Raw genomic sequence first — 21671 nt, 5'->3', positions numbered from 1 at the left:
ATATATTTTTATATATAAAACAAAAAGCAGCAAACAATTAATCAAACCTTCCGCCCTGCCTTTACCAGTACAAATTAATGCCGTCAACTTAATTTTCAACAAAAATGGGAGATTTAATGGAAGTTACAGCAATTCAAGAGATACCTGAGTCGTTGACACTGCTGTTCCTCTTGGCATAGGCACTGCGGACCACCTGCTCGTACACCTGAGCTCCTATCGTTCGCATGTTCTCACGGATCATGATGCCTTGGGCTTGCATCATGAAGAGGTAGGTGTTCACTGCAAGGCAGGAAGAAAAAGGAATATTTTTCCATGAGCATGGGCTTTTGTAGGGAAAAGAAGTCAGGGTCTTTCACGGCAGAAGGATCCCGGGGCTGCCCTGGGAAGGGCAGGGAATGGGGCAGGGGAGGCGTGGGGCGTGTTTGGATACCCAGCTGGCTGACAAGGGGGATGTACCCCACCAAACCTGACTACTGCAGCTTCACCAACAGCACACTTTGCTGCCTAATGAGGGAGGTTTCATTAGGAAATATCATTATAACAGGAAACCCAGCTGTGTGCCTGGAGGAGGGCAGCACTTCCAGACCGCAGCGCTGAGGGCTGCCACTTGCCTGGGAGAGGCACCCCAAAAAAGCATCCCCACCCCAGGCTCTGAGCCCCCAGCATGTCACACCCTGGGGCAGGCAGCAGCACAAGCCCTGGGTCCCCAGGGCAGCCCCCCAGGCACATTTCTCCCCCTCTCAGCTCCGGCTGACCCTGGCACAGCTCAGGCAGAGCCTGATTAGGTTTCAGTTCAAGCTGACACCCAGCTGGCAGGGCCAGGCCCCAAAGCAAACAGCAGCAAGCACGGCCCTGTGTCACCAGCAGCTGCCGTGGGACAGCAGGACAGCCACCGTGCACAGCACAGCACCCAGCCAGCACCACGGTGCCAGCCACAGCCCTCCTGGTGTAGTTTTAGGCTTAACAATGAAGTGGCAAATAAATAAAGTCTTGACATGAAGATACCGAGAAGAGGCAATCCAGAAGGCCTATTCTGCACCAGTAATTAAAAAAACAGGTCAAAAGACACTCCAGGAGGGATAAAGAGGGCACTGGGCCAAGGAAACAACAGGGACCCTGCTCAAGGAAGGGCAGGAGCTGATGCAATGTCACCAGGAAACATCCACACCAGACAACAATTTACGCAGCAGGCATATCCCAGCCTGAAATCAGCAGCTACCAGTGCCAGGAAGGCACAGCCACGGCTGGGGTCACCAGGAGCACAGGCTGGACACAGCGCTGCCACCGGAGAGTCCCCACCCTGGGGTACACACACCCTGCACCCCTCGGGCTGCCTGCTGCCCTCTCTGCACCCACACACCAACACAGCTCCAAAAACTGCCCAGGCACATTTCCCAATCCTAACTGTATTCTGCTTTCACACAGTAAAGTAAATATTTGAAAGGGGGATGGAGCCCCACGTCATGCCCAGCCTGTCTCCGAGCCACGGGAAACCACTGGATTTTCAGGAGGAAGGGGGTCAACTGCATTAAGTGCTTGGCAACTGAATGTCTTGAAATGCAATTTTAAATGTCCATTTTCAGCCCCTCCCCTCACACACGTCCCCTTCGCAGTCGGGCCAGTGGTGGCACCTTCAGCCAGAAGTTACAGCAGCAGTGAGCAGGGGCTGCCTCAGACAAAGCTGCACCCAAACCCTCTCGGCTCACCCGCCTCTTCTGGGGCCAGCTCTGGAACCAGAGTGACCTCCAGGTCAGCTGGTGACAGCTGCAGCTTAAACGTGAGCTCTGGTGCAGTTTCTCAGCAAGGCACCCCTGGTCGCAGTGACAGTGAGAGGTGTCAGGTGCTGCTCCTCCCCAGGAGAGCAGGGAATGTGCTCTAAAGATGCCCAGGGATAAGGCTCCAGGAAAAGCTGGCATTTCAATACAGCACCACAGGCCAGAAACAGCAGTAGCTGCAATTCCCCATGCAATTCACAGCTGTCAGCTCAGAGTTCAGCACCAAAAGCATCACCTCCCAGCCCCAGTGCAGCCCCCAGCGCAGAACCCAGCGCAGCCCCAGCGCAGCCCCCAGCGCAGCCCCCAGCGCAGCCCCCAGCACAGAACCCAGCACAGAACCCAGCACAGAACCCAGCACAGCCCTAGCTTTGCCAGGCAGCTGCCCAGCAGATTCCTGGAAACGGGAGTTCCTGCAGGAGCTGTCAGAGGTGGGTCTCAGGGTCAGCGGTGGGTGATGCAGTGGGGCTGTCGGAGCCTTGGGCACGATGACAGCCCAGGCAGGTCTCCCAGGTGACCACAAGCCTTTCCTTCAGCCCATCAGCCCAGTGCCAGCCCTGCCTCGGCTGTGACACGGTAAGGGTTTGTGTTTGGGGCACCCTGCCCCAGGCCATGTCGTGCCCCAGCGACAGCACCCAGCGACAGCACCCAGTGACAGCACCCAGCGACAGCACCCAGCGACAGCACCCAGCGACAGCACCCAGCGACAGCACCCAGCGACAGCCAGCACCAGCGCACTGCTGGCACACGGCTCTGCCGGGAGGCAGCACCCGGCCGTGCTGACAGCATCCCGCAGCGCCAGGCAGGGCACGGACTGCGGCCACCACAGCCCCACACCGCCCCACACCGCCTCCAGCAGCCTCCCAAACCCGCAGAGCGTCCCCAGGAGGCGGCGCAGCTCCTGTCCTCGGGCCGGAGCAGCGGCGCTGCAGCCGCCCGCCGGAGCCGCTCCTCGGGCCCCGCCGCTGCCGAGGAAAGGGCGGCGAGGCCGCACCTCCCAGCCCACGCTGCAAAACAACTCGCTGATGCTGATCAAGTGCTTTCTACTTCATTATGCTTCGACTTGCTGGGTAAAGCAGATCCAGGTTCGGTGAAGCGTGAAAGAACAGGAGAGACAAACCGGCTCGCAGCCCCGGTTCGTGTGAGGAAGAGGAAGGTTTGTCGGCGCACTGAAAGCGCCGTTTGTTCCCGGCGGCGGACGGAGCAGAGCGCACATGACACGGCCGCGGGGCCCCGCTCCGAGCCGGGGACCCTGACGGGACTGTCCCCGCGGCCACATCAACGCCGCCTTTGTGTCGGGCAGCGCTCGCCTGCTCGCTAATCAAACCCTCTAAGCGGACGATTACCGAGGTACCTGGCCGAGGATGATGTGCCACCAACACCCCAAAGACCCAACACCAACAGCCCCCACCCCGGGACCAGAGCCCAGGGACCAGCGCCCAGGGACCAGAGCCCAGGGACCAGCGCCCAGGGACCAGCGCCCAGGGACCAGAGCCCAGGGACCAGAGCCCAGGGACCAGAGCCCAGGGACCAGCGCCCAGGGACCAGAGCCCCCGCTCCTGCCCCAGAACAAACCGCCTGCGCCACGTAAGCCGCACGAACGCCGTGTTTATCCAGAACACGCAATTCATTCGGGTCAGAAAATCGGATTTAGAACATGTTATTGCAAACATTTCACTCCCCGCGTGCACACGGAGCTCAGATCAGCTCCAAGGGCTGCCGCAGCCAGCGCTGGGGCTGCACCAGCGTTTGGGAATCGCGACACCGAGCTCGAACCTCACTCCTCCGCCATTTACTGCCCTTTTGATGAGCAAATCAGCCGTGTTTTAAATGCATTGAGGCTGACCTGGCTGGCCCCAGGGCTGCTGCACCCAGAGCTGCCGCTCGGGCCGGAGCATCCCCGGCTGCGGACACGGGCCGTGCTCAGAAAGCAATTCTCCCCGGTGTGATAGACTGCTAATCTCATCACACGGGATCATCTCGAAAATTACATCGGCCTTCTGCCTTTCTTCCCTTGGAGCACAGGGAGCACAGGCAGGAGCGATGACAGCCTGGCTCCAGTCCCCGGGCAGGGACAGGGACAGGAGCTCTGTCAGCTCAGACAGGGACAGCGCTGCGAGAGGGGACTCGGCCCTTTTCCTTTAATTCCCAGCAAACCCTCACTCCCCACCCACAAAACAAGCGAAATGTAAGCATCCGTTTGCCCAAAAAACCGCCTGACGATGATTCTCGTTGGTTCATTAAAGGACAAGTGATCTAAACCCGGGGAAAACATGACAGCTCGTCACCAGCTGGAACACAGACACAAGGCTGCACCAGGGCAGGGCACCCCTCGGGATGCTGCACCCCAGCCTCTGTGCCCACGACAAAACTGGGAGGGCAAGTGCTCACTCGAGCCGGGAGTGGGTGCAACAATTTCAGCCAGGGAAGTAAAGTCCAATTACATAAATGAGCGCTGAAGTCTTCCTGTAATAATTTCTCTGTTAGTATTTTTGGAGCACTTCTAATCAAGAAACAGCTGACTCTCTCATGGAAAATTAGTTTCATTGTGATGATACACACTAGAAGAGGCAACAGGGTAATTTGCAGCTTGGGAGCTGATTTGGAAGAGGACTGGCTGTGATCTGTGCCAGCCACAAACACAGGACAGGGACAGACCTGACACGTCTCCTCCTGACCCCGACAGCTTCCGCTGCCTGCGGAAAAGCCCTTCCTGCAGCATCCACTGCAGGGGGACCAGGGCTGGGAGAGACAGCCACTGGCCCTGGGGGCAGGAAGAGGGGCCCACAGCAGCCCTGCATGCCTGCAGCAGTATCAGCGCCCAGCACGGCAGCCAGCCTTTCCTGAGGAAGGGGCCAGTCTTCCTCTGAGATTTAGGCCTTTCTGTCACATTCAGCATTTTTCCCATTCATTAGTCCACTCCTGCTGCAGGAGCACAGAGGGGCTGTTTGAGTTCATCACGGTCTCAGCTCAGCCTTCTCCTGCCAACCCCACTCCAACCAGCACCGCCACAGGCCACGGCACCACCAGAGAAACTCCTGCTGAACACTCCACCAGACGCTTGGAGCGGGCACAAGGTGCCCGGCAGAGCTCGTGGGACACCTCACATGGAGCTGCAGCAGTGACTTGGGATGGGTGGGGGTCCTGCAGGGTGGGTGCCCAGGTCACCCTGGCAGGTCCTGCCCGCTGCAGACACTTCCCCCAGGGCCAGAGACAGCGAAACCAGCAGTCCTGTCTGCGCTAAGCCTTTTGCTAAGCTCTCCCCGCAGATCCCCAGCATCAATCCAGCTCCGTTAGCATTAGCAATATAAAGGGGTTTAATCAAACTAAGCCTCTAAGGCACTGATAGACAGTTACGATAGTCTTAACTCATAAATAACCCAACTAGGAAAAGTAGCAGCATCCCAGCATTAATACACCATGAGACCTCTGCCTCTATTAGCTTTCCAGTGGCACTGCCTTCCCCAGACATGCTGAGTGCCAGAACAATTAAATAAGAGGTTCCTATTAGTTTTAGAGAATTTAATATTAATGCCATCACTGTTACTTAGCCCTTTGCCTCTAAATAGCACAGGAAGAAATAATTTGATACATTAAATGGTCTAAGAATTAACAGTGCAGCAGCAGCACTGAGCTGCTAATTACAAACCACTTGTCCCCAAAATTGGCAAGTTGGCAGCTTACACGTGCACACAGCCAGCAGGAAGATGAGAGGCTAAAGTGACACTCAGCCAAAACCTGACTATGGGGAGTTTATATCTGAACTTACAGAAAAATGACCCCGGGGAAGCCTCAGCAAGAGGAGGAAAACCCATATCATTCTGAGAGACCCTAAATTTTTCATGCACAAATGGTGGCAACTTCCATTTGCACTCCCACAGCTGCCTGCACCGAGGTGTTTGTGCCGTCGGTCTGAAAAGCGCTGTGCTGGCTTTAGGGTCTCTGCAAGAGGAGCACAACGTGCTCTGCCCACACGGGAGAGCTCAGAACGCCACGGGAACTCAGGAAGCATCTAGAGCACCAAATCCCCCGTGCAGGAGCTGTGCAGCCCTGCAGGCAAGGCTGGGGTGGGGTGGGATGGAGCCCCAGGTGACCCGGCTCCGTGCAGGTGGGAAAGGCAGGAGGAGCACACAGTCACCTGTGCACTGGGCCAGCGGTGCCAAGGGTGGCTCTAAAATCACACCGGGGGCTGCAAACCCCAAGAGAAATCCAGGAGCATTTTCTGCTGCAGCTCCTCTCCGTGAGGAAGGGCGCAGTGACACACGGAGGCTGGAGCACAGGGCAGAACAGGCATTAGCCCGAGTTAAACATTACCCTTCCTGGAGAGATTCGGACTCTCCTTCTGTAATTGCCATTCAGGAGATGCGATTGCACACGACTGCTTGTCCTGTTTGTTTTCCATCGCTCCGTGCCGTCTCCAGCCAGGCTGCTCTCCCCGGCAGGATCTTCAGCACAAACGCTGCCCAGGAGGAGCATTCCCCTGCGGGCAGGGCACAGCTCCCGGTGCGGGCAGGGCACAGCTCCCCGGGCACAATCGCACACCAAATGAACAGTCAAAGGCTCTTCAGCAGCGCTGACACCGACACGGAGCCGAGCTCCGGGCTGGCAGCACCGCTGCTGCCGTCACAGCAAACATTGACACTTCCAAACGCTCAGAGTTTGTTCCTTCGGTTCATTAGGAGACAAAGGGTGGGAATTCCTGTGTCCTGGACACTCTCTGTGGGCGTCAGGAATCCCAGCGCTCGAGCAGGATCGGGATGAACAAACAGAGACAGAGCTTTCATTAAGAAAAATAATAAATAAGAATTAAGTAGGCAAAGTCGGGAGAGCAAAACCAGGCGGATCCTCCCCAGCGCTGCCCTTGAAGCAGGAGGGCAGGGAAGGACATGGGCAGCTCGGGACAACTCATCCCCTGGGCCACGGGAACTGGAAGAGCAGCAGGAGACAAAGGAAATCCTCTGCTGCGGGCAGAACCTGCCACCGGCCCCGGCATCCTGCAGCCATAAGCGTGTGCAGGGGAATGGGGATGTGGAGCTGCCCAGGAAATAGGGTCAATAAGGAGTGTCACCAGCGCTGTCCTACACCAGCTGGAAGCAATCCAGAACACAGTCAGACCACAGCAGAGAACAGGAGACAGGTGGGATTTGGACTTAAAAATTCCATACACATCAAACACCAGTCAAATAGATTTGGAAATCATTGATTTGTTAGTCCTCCAAATTAGGAGAGTATGCCCATTGGAAATTGTTAAAAAACAACTTCAGAGTAATGGATCCACTGACTCAGCTCACACACTGTGAATTTCACTGCCTGGAGGTTTAACACCCTGACTTCGATGGAGAAAAAGAGAACAGGTTCTCTTGTTTTGGCTATTCCCCACCAAAAAACCAAAGACCTGATTTTTCGAGCATGTTTTACAAGTTCAGCGTGGCTGAACAAAAAGGGTTATCACATGTACAGCCTCATGTCTGCTGCAAGGGAGCTGTTCCAAGGGCGGGTCCGAGAGGCTGTTCCAGGTCAGTGCTTTGCCTGTCACACCAGGCTGGGCTGTCCCTCAGGAGCCACCCCATCACACTGGGCTCTGAGGAGCCACCCCATCACACCAGGCTGATCCACCCCATCACGCCAGGCTGGGCTGTGAGGGTCCATCCCATCACACCAGGCTGATCCATCCCATCCCTGTGAGGGTCCATCCCATCCCTGTGAGGGTCCATCCCACCACACCTGGCTGGCTCACAGTGTGCAGGACACTGGGCACTCCTTACTCCACACAGCCAGACCCGTGGCACATCTCCTGCTGACATTTCTGGCCAGAGCATGGTCCAGCATCTCCTATTCACATCATCCCAAAACAAAACAGCACAGGGGAGCCCTGCTCCCAGCCGAGCTCGCCCACGGTGTGCGTGTCCAGGGAACCCACAGGGGATGAACAGCAGAACCCAGACAGGGATTGTCACCCATGGAGGGCTGGCCTGTGCCCAGCCTGTCCCTGCTGCCACCTCTGCAGCCCCAGGGAAGGGCACGGCCGGGGCAGAGCACCACGCCCTGCCCGGGCTCACCCTGGCCATCACCAGGACTGCCCGGCTCCTGCAGGAGCTTCTGCCTGACCTGAACCTGCTGTTCCCACTCTCACGGGGGCAAAAATGCCCAGAGACAGCCCCAGCCCTGCCCTGCCACGGCCAGAACCTGCCAGTGGGAACAAAGCATCCTGGGCTGCCTCAGCCCTGGCAGTACAAAGGCTGCTGTGCAGACAGCACGACTTGCACCATGGAGACCAAGGAGAGATCCCTCTGTAACAATACCCCGAGAGCGTCCCCGTTGTGGTTTCTTTTCTGTACCTTGCCAGCTCCTGCGAAAGCAGCCAGGGAAGGAGCACAGCCCCACCTCCACACCACTCTGCATCTGCCCGGCTTGCCAGCCCTTTCAACTCCTGAAAAATTCTCCAAGCTGGAATTCCTCAATCACGTGGGATGGTTGTTGTCCGAGATTTTCTAAGGCAGCAGCCCAGAGCTCCCTGCCAAGGGTACTCTCACCATGCAGTGCCATTTAAGACCCACAGCAGCTTGGCCTCCACAGTCAGATTACAGAGTTGTTCTTGTCTGCAATAATTAAAGGCAACACTGTGAATGGCCTCTCCAGCTGCTGTGTTTTATTAGAAACAAAAAAGCTGTCAGGGAGAGGGTGCAACTCTGAGCTTCCAACACGCACACCATTACCTATGGGATTTTGTAAGAACTCTGATGTCCTAAGACATTTATTAGCTTCGTTGTGAGCTATGCAACCACAGAATACACAACCTTTTAATATGATTTTCTCCCACCTGACAAGCAAACCGGTAACACAGCTGCCGTAAATAAATAAACTGATTCCATTATCAGCGTAGGGAATGACTTCACTGGAAAAAATCATCCCTCTATCTATGAACTCATTTAACGCCTAAGAGACTGTCCATCAAATCCCAGCCTGTGTGACACCTCCCTGTGTGTCAGCAGAAACGCAAATGCTGTGACTCTGTTTGGGATGCCACAAGCAGCCAGGAAGAAAAATCCCTTCCTTCCATCACCCCACAGACCTGTGCTGGCCCCGGGGCTCAGTGCAGGGACAGGCTCGTGGCTCGTCCCCAGCCCGTCCCTTCTCCCCGGGCACGGGCAGCATTCTCCAGCAGCGCAGCCACACCAGTGCCAGGCACGGGAAAAGCCTAAAGCTTCTCCTGGGCAGGGGGAATGGAATGGCCTGAGTCAGGGCAGCCTCCAGCGCCCTGCACCACAGCCCCGGTCAGAGCCCTGCCAGTAGGTTACACATTAATCCCAGATAAGCAGCACAAGGCTGTTGAGGCAGCCAGCTCAGCAAGGGATCAGCACTTCCCCAGCCCCGAGCTGCAGGCAGGGTTCACGGGACAGCAGCTCACGGCCCGACACCCAGCAGGCTCCGCTGGGCTGGTACACACACGGAACTGCCCGAGGCAGGCGCAGCGGAGGCTGGCTGAGATCAGGCTCTGGGCACAAAACATCCTCCTGCCTGTCCCTCTGCGGGCAGGAGCAGCCACCTGCCTCCTCCTGGCCCGGGCCAGCAGCACCCAGCCGGCTCTGCATTGCCTGGGGAGGGATGAGCACACACAGGGGCACAGGAGGGAGCAGAAACACCCTCCTCCTCCTCCCCTCGCTCCCACCGAAACACCTTCCAGCTCCCTGCTGACACTGAAGTTTCCTTAAGAGACCTGAGCGCCTGCCAGGGCTTCTGACCACCCTCTCATTGATATATGCAACGGGGCAGAGGGGGAAAAGATCATAAACGATCAATTCCAGCCTGTCTGAGCCAGAAGCCGAGCTCTGCAAACACGAGTCAGACATAGGGTTACCTTGGAAAAGCTGAGCACATGGGGAATGGGAGGCCGGTGCTCCCGCTGGATCAGCCAGAATCGCTGAGCAGGCAGAGGGCAGGAGGGCTCCAGGGCAGGAGGACTCTGGCCAGGGCAGCTCCAAAAGGTCCCAGGAAGGAGCTGCCTGGGGCTGGAATCCCACTGACCCTGCCCACATCAGACCTGCAGCTGAGGCAGGAGCCCACAGCAATGCAGCAGCTCACCCTCCTCCTCCTCCCTGCCAGGGCAGCAGCCATTCATTCCCTCCACAGCGGGTAACGAGATTTTAGATTACACCAATTCATCCACCCAAGTTACCCAGTTCCTGCAGGTTGTGTTTGCTTCCCCGAGGGATTACAGCTCAGGGCCATCCTCCCGCACTGGCCCCAGGTGGCCGAGCCCTTGGCAGCCCCATCAATGCCCCATCCATGCCCCACAAAGTGCCGCTCTCTGGCAGCTCCCCGTGATGCTGGGGGATCTGTGAGCCCTCCGCAGCCAGGGGCAGACACTGGCCGTGCCAGGGGAGGCGGCTGCGGGGGCAGAGTGGGGAAAGGTCAGAGCCAGAGCCCTGCTCTGCCACCTGCACAGCAGCCCGGACAATTACTGTGGTAACAGGCGCTTTTTCTTCTTTAATTAGGTGAAAGGAGAGTCAACCTAGAGCACCCTGAAGCTGGGCAGCTTCCTGCCACAGCTCCCTCCGTCTGCTCCTGCCCCACGGCCCTCCCCAGCCAGGCACAGAACAGCCAAGGCTGGAGCTGCCTCGGGGCCGGGTACCAGCAGAGACCCTCTGCTGCAGCCCAGGAGCTGCCAGACCCCCAGCTGCAGCCCAGGAGCTGCCAGACCCTCTGCTGCAGCCCAGGAGCTGCCAGACCCTCCGCTGCAGCCCAGGAGCTGCCAGACCCTCCGCTGCAGCCCACCCCAAAGTCAGCCTGGTGGGTTTGTCACACTGACAAACCTGCCCAGCCCTTCGAAACACAAAGGGATGCTTGACCAATCCTCGCCTATAACTCCACATACGAGTTAGGGCAGGAAGGTGCATAATGGGTCTGGGCAGGAGGAGAACTGAGGCAGCACCTTATTTGCAGGTTTGATTAGCAATAAATTAAACATGGAGCATTTTACACCTGGCTGTCATGCAAGATGCCCTGCCAGCCCCACACCAGGGCTCAGGCCACATCCAGGAGAGATGGGGCAGCCAGGACAAGGGCCCCACAGCACAGGCAGGATGTGACAGAGCACGTCCCTGCTCTGGGGTTATTCTCACTGCAGCAGGCAGCGAGGCAGAAACAAGAAGGTCTGAGAGGCAGCGGGAAGAGAGACTTTGCAAAGTCCCAGGGCTGCTTTATGCAAGAGGAAGGAGCAGTGATGCTGTGGGGAGCACCTGCTGCTGTCTGAGAACAGCCTGATTCACCTCAAAGCAGAAGCTGCCCGTGCCCGTCTCCTCCAGCCAAGCCCTTTGGTTGGGGTATTTTCATTTCCACAGGCAGTGCCCACAGTGCCACAGAGCAGGAGAGCTGTGACCGGTGTTTGCTGCCCTTGCATTAAGTGGCAGCAAGACAGAGATTGGTTCCTAGAACAAACTTCTTCTTTTGAGAAAAAGAGAAGGTGATTTGAATAACCAGTGTATTTTTAACAGCTTGCTCAACTGGAGCATCTCACTGCAGGCAGGTGAAGTGGTGCACGCTCACAGCCCACACACATGGAGATGGGGCACCCCAGAGCACCAACACAGCTCTCGTGGCCAAAATCCCGACCCTGCAGGAAAGGCACACCACACCCTGGACAATCCAGGCAGGCCCTGGCAAAGCACAACTGCTCTTAACTGGAAAGTGATTTTAATTTTGCCTCAATACCTGCCTATAGGGACAGTTCTGAACCACGGGCTCCCTGTGCACAGCCAAGGCCACAGCAAGGAGCACCCTCTGCTTCACTGCTCTGCAACCAGCACCAGCTCCTCTGCTGCCAGAGTCCTGCAGGTCCCAGGAGGCCCCGGAGAGCCCCAGCACTGCTGACAGGCACTGCAGGGAGGTGTGGGGCTCCCTGTGTGAGCAATAGAGCCTGGCCTCTGCTGCAGAGCCACACAAGCTCACAAAAGCCACAGCTCTGCTTTTCTAGAAGGTGGAAGCGTGACTGCCAAACACCAGAGCATCTCACTTGGCCGTCAGCATGAGGCTTTCTGTTTCTGGAAACGTGGTTTCAAGCTGAAGGCTAGAAAAGGAAGCCTTTTCCCCAAAATCCATGATGGTCAATGACTAACAGCTTCTCACACTCCTACCTCCCCGTTGCCTCAGACTTCTCCAATCTGGTTTTGCATTTGGTCACTGCTGCTGTCAAACCTGCCCGAACCTCCGGCTTCTTCGAAAGCCACACACGGCTGGGGACTATTCCCACTCAATAGCTGGTCTCCAGGCTGGCATTTCCAAGGGCTTTGATCCACTCCAAATAAGGCAATCAGCTTAGCCCTTGATTAAATACATAGCATAATCCACCTAAATCTTGTTAGCCGAGAAGCAAGTTGCTCGTCTCGCCAGTCGTGGGTGGCACGGTGTGTCACCACGGGGCAAGTGGGGCTGTGGCAGGGGGAAGGTGTCCCCAGGGCACCCAACAGCCAGCAAAACCCTTAAAAAAAACCCAGCAGGAAAAGAGAAATCACTGACCCTGAGCAGGGAGCCAGGCTGCAGCAGGGAAGGAGGATGAGCTGCAGCTTTGGGAGAATTTCACACCACAGCAGTTTTCCCCTCCTCGGGAGGAATGAATCAGTGGCCCAGCACTGTAGAGCCTCGGCAGAGCAGGATGGTGCTGAGGGGGAAGCACAGCACAAGGGCAACTCCTCCCCTGCCAGAGAGGAGCCTGGCCCAGGTGAGATGCAGGTGTGCAGCCAGGACAGCCTCACACACACACCCCTCTGGCTGCTCTGGCCAGTTCCTCCAGCTGAGAAAGCAGGGAAAAGCTGTGCCCCTTCCCTCCTGCTCCCTGACCCCTCTGCAGACACCACTGGGGCTGCACACACGCTTGTACTAGCCCCAGCAGTGGGACAGGCAGCTTGGGAACCTGGCAAAAGGAAACCCTCCTTGCCCAGGTGAGCCCAGTCCTCTCTGCACAGCTCTGGGGTAATACTGACAGGTGAGCACTCCAAACCTGCTGAGGCAGAGCACTGAGCTGGGGACACCGTGAGGATGCTGTTTCCCAGCACTGAGGCTCCTCATCCCCACCAGGGAGTGTCCCAGCAGCCACTCCCACCCAAAATTCTGCTGGGACAGGAGACAGGAGAGATCTGCTCCCGAGATCACAGAGGAGGTGTTCTTTAAGCCTTGAAGACAAATTCCCTGACAAGTGCCACTGCAGTTCCCCCAGGCTGTGGCCCAGCAGGTGGGGACAGGCTCTGCTGCAGGTGACCCACTGGGGGAGAGGACAGCCTGCAGGCAGGAGCCCTGCACACCCCTGCTCCATGCTGCATTAGCAACTCCAGTGCTTCTTGCAGCAGCCAGGCACGTTTCAACAGCTACTGGAAGGATTTGAAGTTAATTTAACCCCGTTAACACATTGTATGGCTTCTGTCATCCCAATTACCCTAAAAAGCCCAGGTAGAGATCTCGAGGGGAGTGCAGAGAGGAGGAAAAAAGAATTTTAAAATTAGCAAGGAGGGGAAAAAAAGGGGGAAAAAAAGAAAGTCTTGCGCACAATTCCAAAACACAGTTTCAGGCAGATTAGGAAAAAACTTCACAGGATTTCGAACAAAAAAATAGCAAAAACAGGCAGCCAACAGAGGCAATATCTGCTTTCACCAAACAGCAGCCAGGGAGGCTGAGGAGGGCAGAGCCCAGCTCGCCAGTCACCAGCTGGTGTAAGAGGAACCAGGTTTTTGGCATGGGGATCCTCCCCCGAGCCGGGCACGGGAACAGGCTGCCCGCAGAGGAGCTGGGATGATAAATGACAGCAGTGGAGCACTGCAGGGGCATTTCACCGCTTCAGAGGTTGCTGCTATAACAATCTTCTCTGACTCAGCAGCTGAAAGGGACGCTGGGAAGGAAGCACCATAAAAAAAAAAAGTCATGCATTATTAATATGGACTCTGGCAGCAAGACATGAGTTGGAAAAACACTGAGGGGAAAAAAAAATGACTGCAGAATAAGAGCGAGCTGCATGTGTGGAAGCGTTTCACATTCCGGCGGGAGTGGGGGCCACCCTGTGCCCCTCCAGGGTCCCCAGCTCGGGGGGAAGCCGCTGTTTGCTGACAGAACCCAGCAGCAGGGTGTTCTCTCTCGCTGGGCTCAGGCTGCTGCAGCCCTGTGCAGGATCCACCATGAGCCCCAAGCTCCTTCCAGCTCTGGGCTCTCATGACAGGGCACACGGCTGTCCCAGCGGTTTATTTCTATTTACCTGTGCTCTGTGCATCCCCTGCTGCCTCCCGCCTGCTCCCAGCCCTGCCCAGCCGTGCCAGCAGTGCCCACGGCTCCCAGCCCAGCCGCAGCCTCCGCCAGCGCCGCTGACGCACAGGGCACGGAGGCAGCCACTGGAATGCCTTCCTTTTCCTGCCAGGTAGCCAGGGAAAAAATATCTGTTTGCACTTGACTACCTGGTGCACTGCAGCGTTTGCTTTCCTCTTCATTCCAACCGCTTTGTACGGGGGTTTTTGGAGGCAATTTATGAACACAAGCGGTCACGTCTTCTCCGCTTCCCACCCCAAATCCTTGCTCCCAGCCCGCTGCTGTGGGGACACACCATGGATCACAGTGGGCACTATCATGTCACAGGTGTCCCCAAGCCCTCCCCAGCCCGTCCTGTCAGTGCAGGGAACCCCCTGATCCCCCCTCAGGAGCCTCCTGGCAGGGTTTGGGCACAGCTCAGGTCCCAGCTCAGTCTTCGGTCTCTCCAAGGCAAAGGAGCGGCCAACACAGCACCAGCCTTCAAGAGTCTCCTTTGATTCGTATGGCAATTTGTATGGCAATAACATTCAATAAAAACAACCAATTAATTTGCCATAAAGTTCTCCAGACACACAAACAAACGCCGCTGAGCTGTTTACACCGCAGCCCAACCCACAGCAGTGCAGTGGGTGTTCTGCCTGTATTTGCTTTCTTCCATTACGTGTGCAGCGGCATCCTCCGTGCAGGAGCAGTTCCCAACCTTCACCTTTCGGATTAGAAAGGCACAGGGAGGGAAGAGGCTCCCAGCAGCTGCCTCACAGGCTGCCCAACCATCACACGGGGATGTGCCTGCTCATCAGAGCAGGGAAACAGCCCGGGGGACTGGGGCACAACCACAGGACAAAAAGGCTCCTGTTTGAACGCCCTGGAAGCAGCCCCTTCCCTGCCACAAGGGCTCGGGACAGACAGGGACAGCCCAGCTTGGGTCCCCTGTGCTGCACGGGGCCTTGGCCAGCACCCCACCAGCATCTCCAGGGGGGCCTGGGATGAGAGCTCTGCCCAGGGCAAGGGCTCCAGGGAGCTTTGTGCCAGCCCACGGACGCTCATACAGCTGCAGGTGTACAAAGGGCAGAACCCCCTGGTTTCGCACCTCAAACACAAACCTAGGAAAATGACCTTTAGGAAGTGACACAGGATGTCACAACACGCTTCCACCTACAGCCCCAGCAAGCAGTGACCCATCACTTCCCCCACGCAGCCAGGAGGGAGCAGGAGCTCAGAGCGAGCTTCTCACACTCCTGCAGAAACACTGATGTGCCTTGAGAAAGCCAAGTGTCAAACGAGGTGCACTGAAGCTTGTGTCTTTATCAAAAACACCCACAGTCACTACAAAGCACAATGGATTCCCCAAATATATCTCTCCCCAGGTCCCTCCTCCACTTTGGCAAGACCAGAAAATCCCTTTTGTAATGCAGAAAGGATCCCGTGGCCCTGCCCATCATAGTCCACACCGTGTCAGCACCCACGAGGACACTCCCCACCAGGACCAGGGCTGCATGTGCCATCACTGTCACCCTGGGACCCTTCCACACCGAGGATGGCCAAGGGCTCCTCTCCTGCCGGGCACTGACATTGCCCTCAGCCCTCCAATCCACCTCTCCTTTCAAAATCAGAGCAGCTCCAGGGTCATGCTGAAAGCCCTGTGGTTTAAATGTTATCTATTTCACATTCCCCACAAAACCACACCCACCAATATCTCTCAGAAATTTCTGATTTGGGCTTATCTTGCATTTCAACAGCACAGAGCGCTACACGTTTTCTCCTCCGTGTCTCCAAACAGGACTAATCCCCACGGTATTTAGAGCTAGGGCTAGAAAAGCCTCAAACACACATTAACCACCCTACGACATCCGTGCTCAAAATGCTGCCAGCCAAAGCCACAGCCTGAACAGCCTGAATGTAATGGGGAAGAAAAAGCCTGGATGGAAAGAAACTTCACTAAAATAACCCGGCAAAGGTTTTGTCGAAGTAAATACACGCATTGTATTGTGACAATGAGGTTTTAAAAATAAAGCTGTTGAGGGAAGGCTTTTCTTGCTCTGTACAGCTGCAGATCAGCTTCTCTTCCAGGCCCCCAGTGCTGCCACAGGGAGAGCAGAGGGCTCTGCAGAGCCAACAGCTCCTCAGCTGTGCCACCACCGCTGCTGCCACCCCCGTGAGGGTCCCAGGAATTCCAGTTAAGTATTTAATGACTCCATGTGCTTGGATATTTAAATCCACCAATTGTAACAGCATTCAAAGGGGATCAAGTGCAAACACACAGCTCCCCACTCTGCTCATCCCCATTCCCTGCACTGGTCCCCGGGGGGGTTCATGGTGCCCTGCAGAGCAGATGCTGCCTGAGTTACTGCAATTAATGAGTCCACCTGCAAGAGAGGCAGAGGATCAGCTCAGGAAATAAAGCAGCAGTGTCAGAGCCTTGGTCTGCACCAGAGCCAGCAGCCACCAGCCTTCCATGGCCTCCCAAACCCACGAAGACCACGTCTCCTGGGGTGACAGCGTGGGTTGTTTTGCTTTAAGGTCTGCTCTGCTACAGAGTACTGAAGTTTTGGAGCACTCAGTTTGCAGGAATGAAGCAGTACCTGGAAGCTTTTGTGCCTGCCAGTCACCTTCCACGAGCCAGGCTTCCAGAGACACACGGATGAAACATGAACTCCCCACATACTCTGCAGTTGCAACACCCAGTGAGCCACCAGCAAAATAACCCAAACCAGATGTGCCTGACAAACAGCACAGGTGCTCACAGGCAGAGAAATCCCAGTAATTCATCTGCTCTCAAACAAACCTTGTCATTTGGGAGCCTTGAGCAAGAGGTGGTCTCCAACCAGCGCTCTGCACCACCAGCATCGTGGATGCAGTGGCACAGGAGCAGCTGGGTGGAACAGGGCTGTTCCCCATCCCAGACCTGCCCTGCAGGAGCCTCTTGGCTGGAAGAACGTGGTGCTGCCAGAGGAATGATTTCCCACAGCTGCCACCAGCCTCCTTCACTCACAGCACAGGAGATCCCAAGCTCAAGTTCTTGTGTCAAGGAGCACTTGAGGATCTCTTACTACCCCCAGTCACTGTCAGATCCAATGAGTGCAACATCCTCTCCGGGCTGCTCCTTCCTCGGGCTGTGAAACGCTGCTGGGCAGATCCTTTGGGCAGAGGAGAGTGAAGGAGGGCAGTGCTGCCGTGCTCCACAGCGAGGAACCACACTCCTGGTGCTGCCCAGGGAACACCTGGAGGTGGAACCACTCGTTTTCCTCATTCCAAGCTGCACCTTCAGCTTCTGTCCCTGCTCAGAGAGCATCCAGGCACCCAGCACACTGCCAGCAAACCCAGGAGGACACCTGCACCCAGCCCTGCCACGCTGAGGCCACCGTGGCTCACCAGTGTCCTGCCTGGACAGGCTGGGCACCAGCACCCCAAACACAGCCACTGAGCGCTGCCCCTCACTCAGCCCCTGCCCTGCCATCCCCTCTCTGCCCACATCCCCACGGCACAGCTCAGGGGGCAAAGCAGCAACAACCCACCGCCCCACACACCTCACCAGCCCAGCTCCACGTCCCCACAGTGCCACCCCCTGCCCACGACCTTGGCCACCACAGTCCCTCCAGCTGGGACAAGCTGGCAACAGCAAAATCTTTTGCCATTTCCTGCCCCCCAGAACTCCTCAGTGCTAAGATCTGCCAGGCTGATGCATTAAACGACCAAACTGGACCAGCCACCTTTGCTGATAGGAAATTATTCCAAAAGGGACCAAGCAGCTGTCCCGAGGCAGCTGTTGGTGCCCAGAGCACTGCTCTGCTGGTCACCAACACACAGCCTGACAGGAGAGTGTTCCAAGGCACTCCTGCCTATCAAAATCAAGTTCTTGCGCCATAAATGTAATTCAGGGCTCGTGGTGCTACCTCCTGTATGACTGGTTGGGAATAATTTCTGATAAGTTTGGAGGAAGTAAAGCCAGACTGAATTACAGCTCTCTCTCAAAGGTAACAATCTTTCACCCAATAATTTAAATTCTTTACATTATTTTCCTGCATCAGATCCAACCAAGTATGACTCCTGGGGAAATCTAAATTTAAAAAAAATAAAACTCAATAAAGAGGCTCCAACATCCATCGAGACAACAAAGGAAAAGCCAAGAGCTGCTACCTGAGCACCAGGGAAGGCCCCTGCCAGCCCTCCCAGCCACCCTCTACACCAGGACCAAGTCCAAGGTCTGAGAAATTCCCACCGCTGCAGTTACAGGTATCAAGATGAAATAACTGGCAGCCTGAAAAGGCATTACTGTTTTCAGCTGCAGGAGGAAATTCCCTTAGGAATTTCCTGTGCCCTGTTCAAAGAGAATAAAACCAGACACTCGTAGGAGAGCTCCATGAGCCACCTCCATGTGAAAACAGGACACACAGGGACGACCCCACAGCCCATGGATGAATTGAGAAGCAGAGGACAGGATGAAAAAGAAGCAGCTTCTCGAGGTGCTCCACCTCCAAGCCAGCAGAGTCTTTGTGCCCACACCATCCTCACTCCAACACCGGGGTCTGGGCACGGACAGAGTGACTCTGGCAAAGCCATTTCTCACACCCCACCTAGGGAAGGCGAGAGCCTCAGTGCCAAGAACAAGCCCTGCAAAACAACCTGTCCAGGTGGCCCCTGGCCTCCAAACAGGACAAAAGCGTCTGCCCAGTGCCAAGCTCTGTTTCTCCCAGGATAAGGCCAGTGTGATTTCTTGCAGCGGAAGCCCAGCCTGCCCTGTGCCCTGTGCCCTGCTGGTGCCACGGCCTCTGAGCACAGGTGACCTCCCCACCTGCAGGAGCATGTCCCCATACCTGCTGCTGGCACTGGGAGATGTGAGGGCAGCCCCTGGAGCTTCCAACCCCACCGAGGCTGCTCTGGCTGCAGAACAATCAGCCACCTCATCCTGCACACAATGGGCACGAGGAGACAGCCCCACACAGTGCCCAGGGCAGGACAGGAGCAGCGTGCAGGACAGCAGAGCCTGCTCTGTGCCTGGGCCCCCCTCCTGACGTGGCCCTGGGGACGTGACTGTCACCTCACTGTGGGGACGACACACAGGAACTGGAGGCTGGAGCAGGGAAGGAGGCTGCACTGGCTCCTTACACTGGACGGCTCTGCACAAACTCGAAGCCACAAGAACATTTCAGTTCTGCAGGAGGAAACCTTGGTGAAGAACAGAAACAAGGAGCTACCTCAGGCATCCCGTAAATGCAGGCACGACACAAATGTAAGGCCCAAGAGCCCTGGACACCCTGCAGGAGCCAAACATGGCTATTTGCTGACAGTAAACAGGAATTTCTTCCTGCATTTCCGTCTGCAGCAGACTGCTGGGTTACCTGGGCCGTGAGGAGCCAAACACCACAGTCAGGCAGGCAGCAGGCCAGCACCGGGCACGCGGCTCAGAACCCAGGTCGGCCTCCTCCTCCCCATCTCCAAAGGGCACCAGGAGCAGTGATCCAGCTTTTCCAGCTGACAAGCAGTGATCCAGCTTTTCCATGGCCAGCTCCACACCGATGCGCTGAGACAGCACCCAGAAGTGCAACTGTCCCACTTTCCTCCTGGCCCTGGTGCACAGCTGCCTGAACACAGCACGCCTGGCAGTGCCCAGGAAATGTTCCCCCACAAACGTGGGGCTTGGGGACAGGCTCCCACCCACGGTGACAGCACACCCTGCCCTGGGGATGCCATCCTGCCACCGGGCCAGCCCCAGCTGCTGACCCCCAGGAGCAGAGCTGGCTGCAGCAGACCCTTCCTGTGGCACCAGGCAGACAAAAGCCCTCCCAGGCTCCAGCTGGTTCAAGCTCACTTGCAGCTTCAGGTCCCATTTATTTGGATGGTTTTCTTTTCAGCTGAGGTACAGTGAAGGAATGGCTTCATCCCTTGGTTTACCAGTGAACTGCAAGTCCTTCCTCAGCCACTTCCCTGGGATGGACAAGGGATGGTCTCAGGACGGGGTGTCCCCAGGCCCCTCAGCGCCCACAGAAGAGCACCCACACACTGAGGCAGCAGCAGGCAGGACAAATGCCCCAGAACTCTCTGCTGACAGCATCTCTCCATCACCTGCACGTGGCTGATTTATTCAAATCCCCAGCTCTGCTCATGTCCTGTCTCATTTGCTCTTCTCCCAAGCTTCTACTCACCACCGCAACCTGAGAAACAAACTCCCTCCAAGTGCCGAGAGGGTTAGCCCAGCCATCCCAGGAATACTGGGCTGCCTTTTCAAGATGAAACATTTTCGGCTGAAAGGGGAAGGAAATATAAAAAAAAGGAAAGGAAGCAGATCCTCTGTCACCTGATGAGAAGATGACTCAGAACATCACTGACATCCATGGGCGGGTGGGGACAGGGACCACTAACACTCCCCAGCCTCCTCTTTGGGCATCATGGAGAGCAAGAACGTCGGGTGGGACGTGGCCGTGCTGTCTAAGGTCCACACAGGGAAAGGCCTCTGGGCACAGAACTAGTCTCTAACACATTTATACCCTACACCATCTCCAAGACCAGCGACCACGCAGAGGTTACATGAAATTAATCAGAACACCCTAAAAAAAGGAACGAAGCCATCCTTACATGAGAAATTTCCTCCTTAAAGTGCACTTCCAGCCGGGCCCTGGGAAGCTCACCCAGCGCCACGCCGTGCCCTGTGCCTGCCCCACAAAGGGCCGCAGGATGCCCTGGCTCAGGGGCAGCACGAGAGCAGGAGGAGCCCGGCTGTGCTCACACAGGGAGCAGGAGGTGGCTGCACCTCCCGTCACCCCTGTGCAGAACCGTCCTCCAACAGAGGACAGCCTCAGCAGCCCTGTCCCTGGGCTGTGGGACAGCGCCCAGGAGCTTGGGGACTGTCCATGGGGACAGCAGAGCCCTGGGCCACCACGGCGAGGCTCAGCACACATAACATCATTTGGGATGTGCCCAGGACACGAGCAGAGCTTCATCCACCAGCCAACCCCTACTCAGCCCTGGGAAAGGTTCCCAAAGCCCAGAGGCAGCCACGGGACATCATTTGTAAATAAAACCCCACACCAGTCACCTTGAAAGTGCACAGAGATCTCCTTGGAATGTCCAAGGTAGAAATGGCACGAGCAATACCAATGACATTTCAAGGAGAAACTCCCAGTTTTCTTTGGAAAAGGCTGTTTCTATAGAAATAAATTGTTGCCAAAGTTTGGTTGAAGGCCAAACCACAAGCCTCGGCTCCTTGCAGAAAGGAGATACACGGTATGAAGAGAACAGATGCTTTCCGGGCACAGGTCTTCCCGTCGCTCAGAGGAGATGGACAGACAGCCCCAGCAGCACCGGGTGCTGGCCGTAATGACACACGGCTCCTCCGCTTCCCCGCGGAGCGGTGACACGGAGCACGGGGACGGGTACGCTCGCCTTCTAAAACACACACCTCTCATCTTCCCGGCTGACAATCAGAGTAGGATTTCTGCCAGGGAGCACGTTCACACCACAAGCTCTTGGACAACACTCCACTAGTTTAAAACCAACTCCGGGGCTCGCAGCGGGCAGGAGCGGACTGACCGGCCCCGTCCGGGCTGCCGCAGGCTCCGCTCGGCCCCGGGAGCGCGGGGAGCGGGGCCGGCACCTCCCGGTACCTCGGTACCTCCC

The 21671-nt window shown here is 56.6% G+C and overlaps 1 protein-coding gene across 1 annotated transcript in view; it reads right to left on the bottom strand.

The window, feature by feature from the left end:
• Positions 1 to 21671, bottom strand: part of B4GALT5 (beta-1,4-galactosyltransferase 5) — a 33564-nt gene that overhangs the window by 11281 nt on the left and 612 nt on the right. The window contains exon 2 of the mRNA XM_066331009.1: positions 145 to 279. Within this exon, the coding sequence (XP_066187106.1) occupies positions 145 to 262 (118 nt within the window). The 5' untranslated portion in view covers positions 263 to 279. The remainder of the gene's footprint in view (positions 1 to 144; positions 280 to 21671) is intronic.

The sequence above is a fragment of the Sylvia atricapilla genome, chromosome 16 (assembly GCF_009819655.1).
Source record: "Sylvia atricapilla isolate bSylAtr1 chromosome 16, bSylAtr1.pri, whole genome shotgun sequence".
Classification (NCBI taxonomy): Eukaryota; Metazoa; Chordata; class Aves; order Passeriformes; family Sylviidae; genus Sylvia; species Sylvia atricapilla.
Note: the sequence above shows the minus strand (reverse complement) of the source record. Positions and strands in the feature narration are given on the sequence as shown.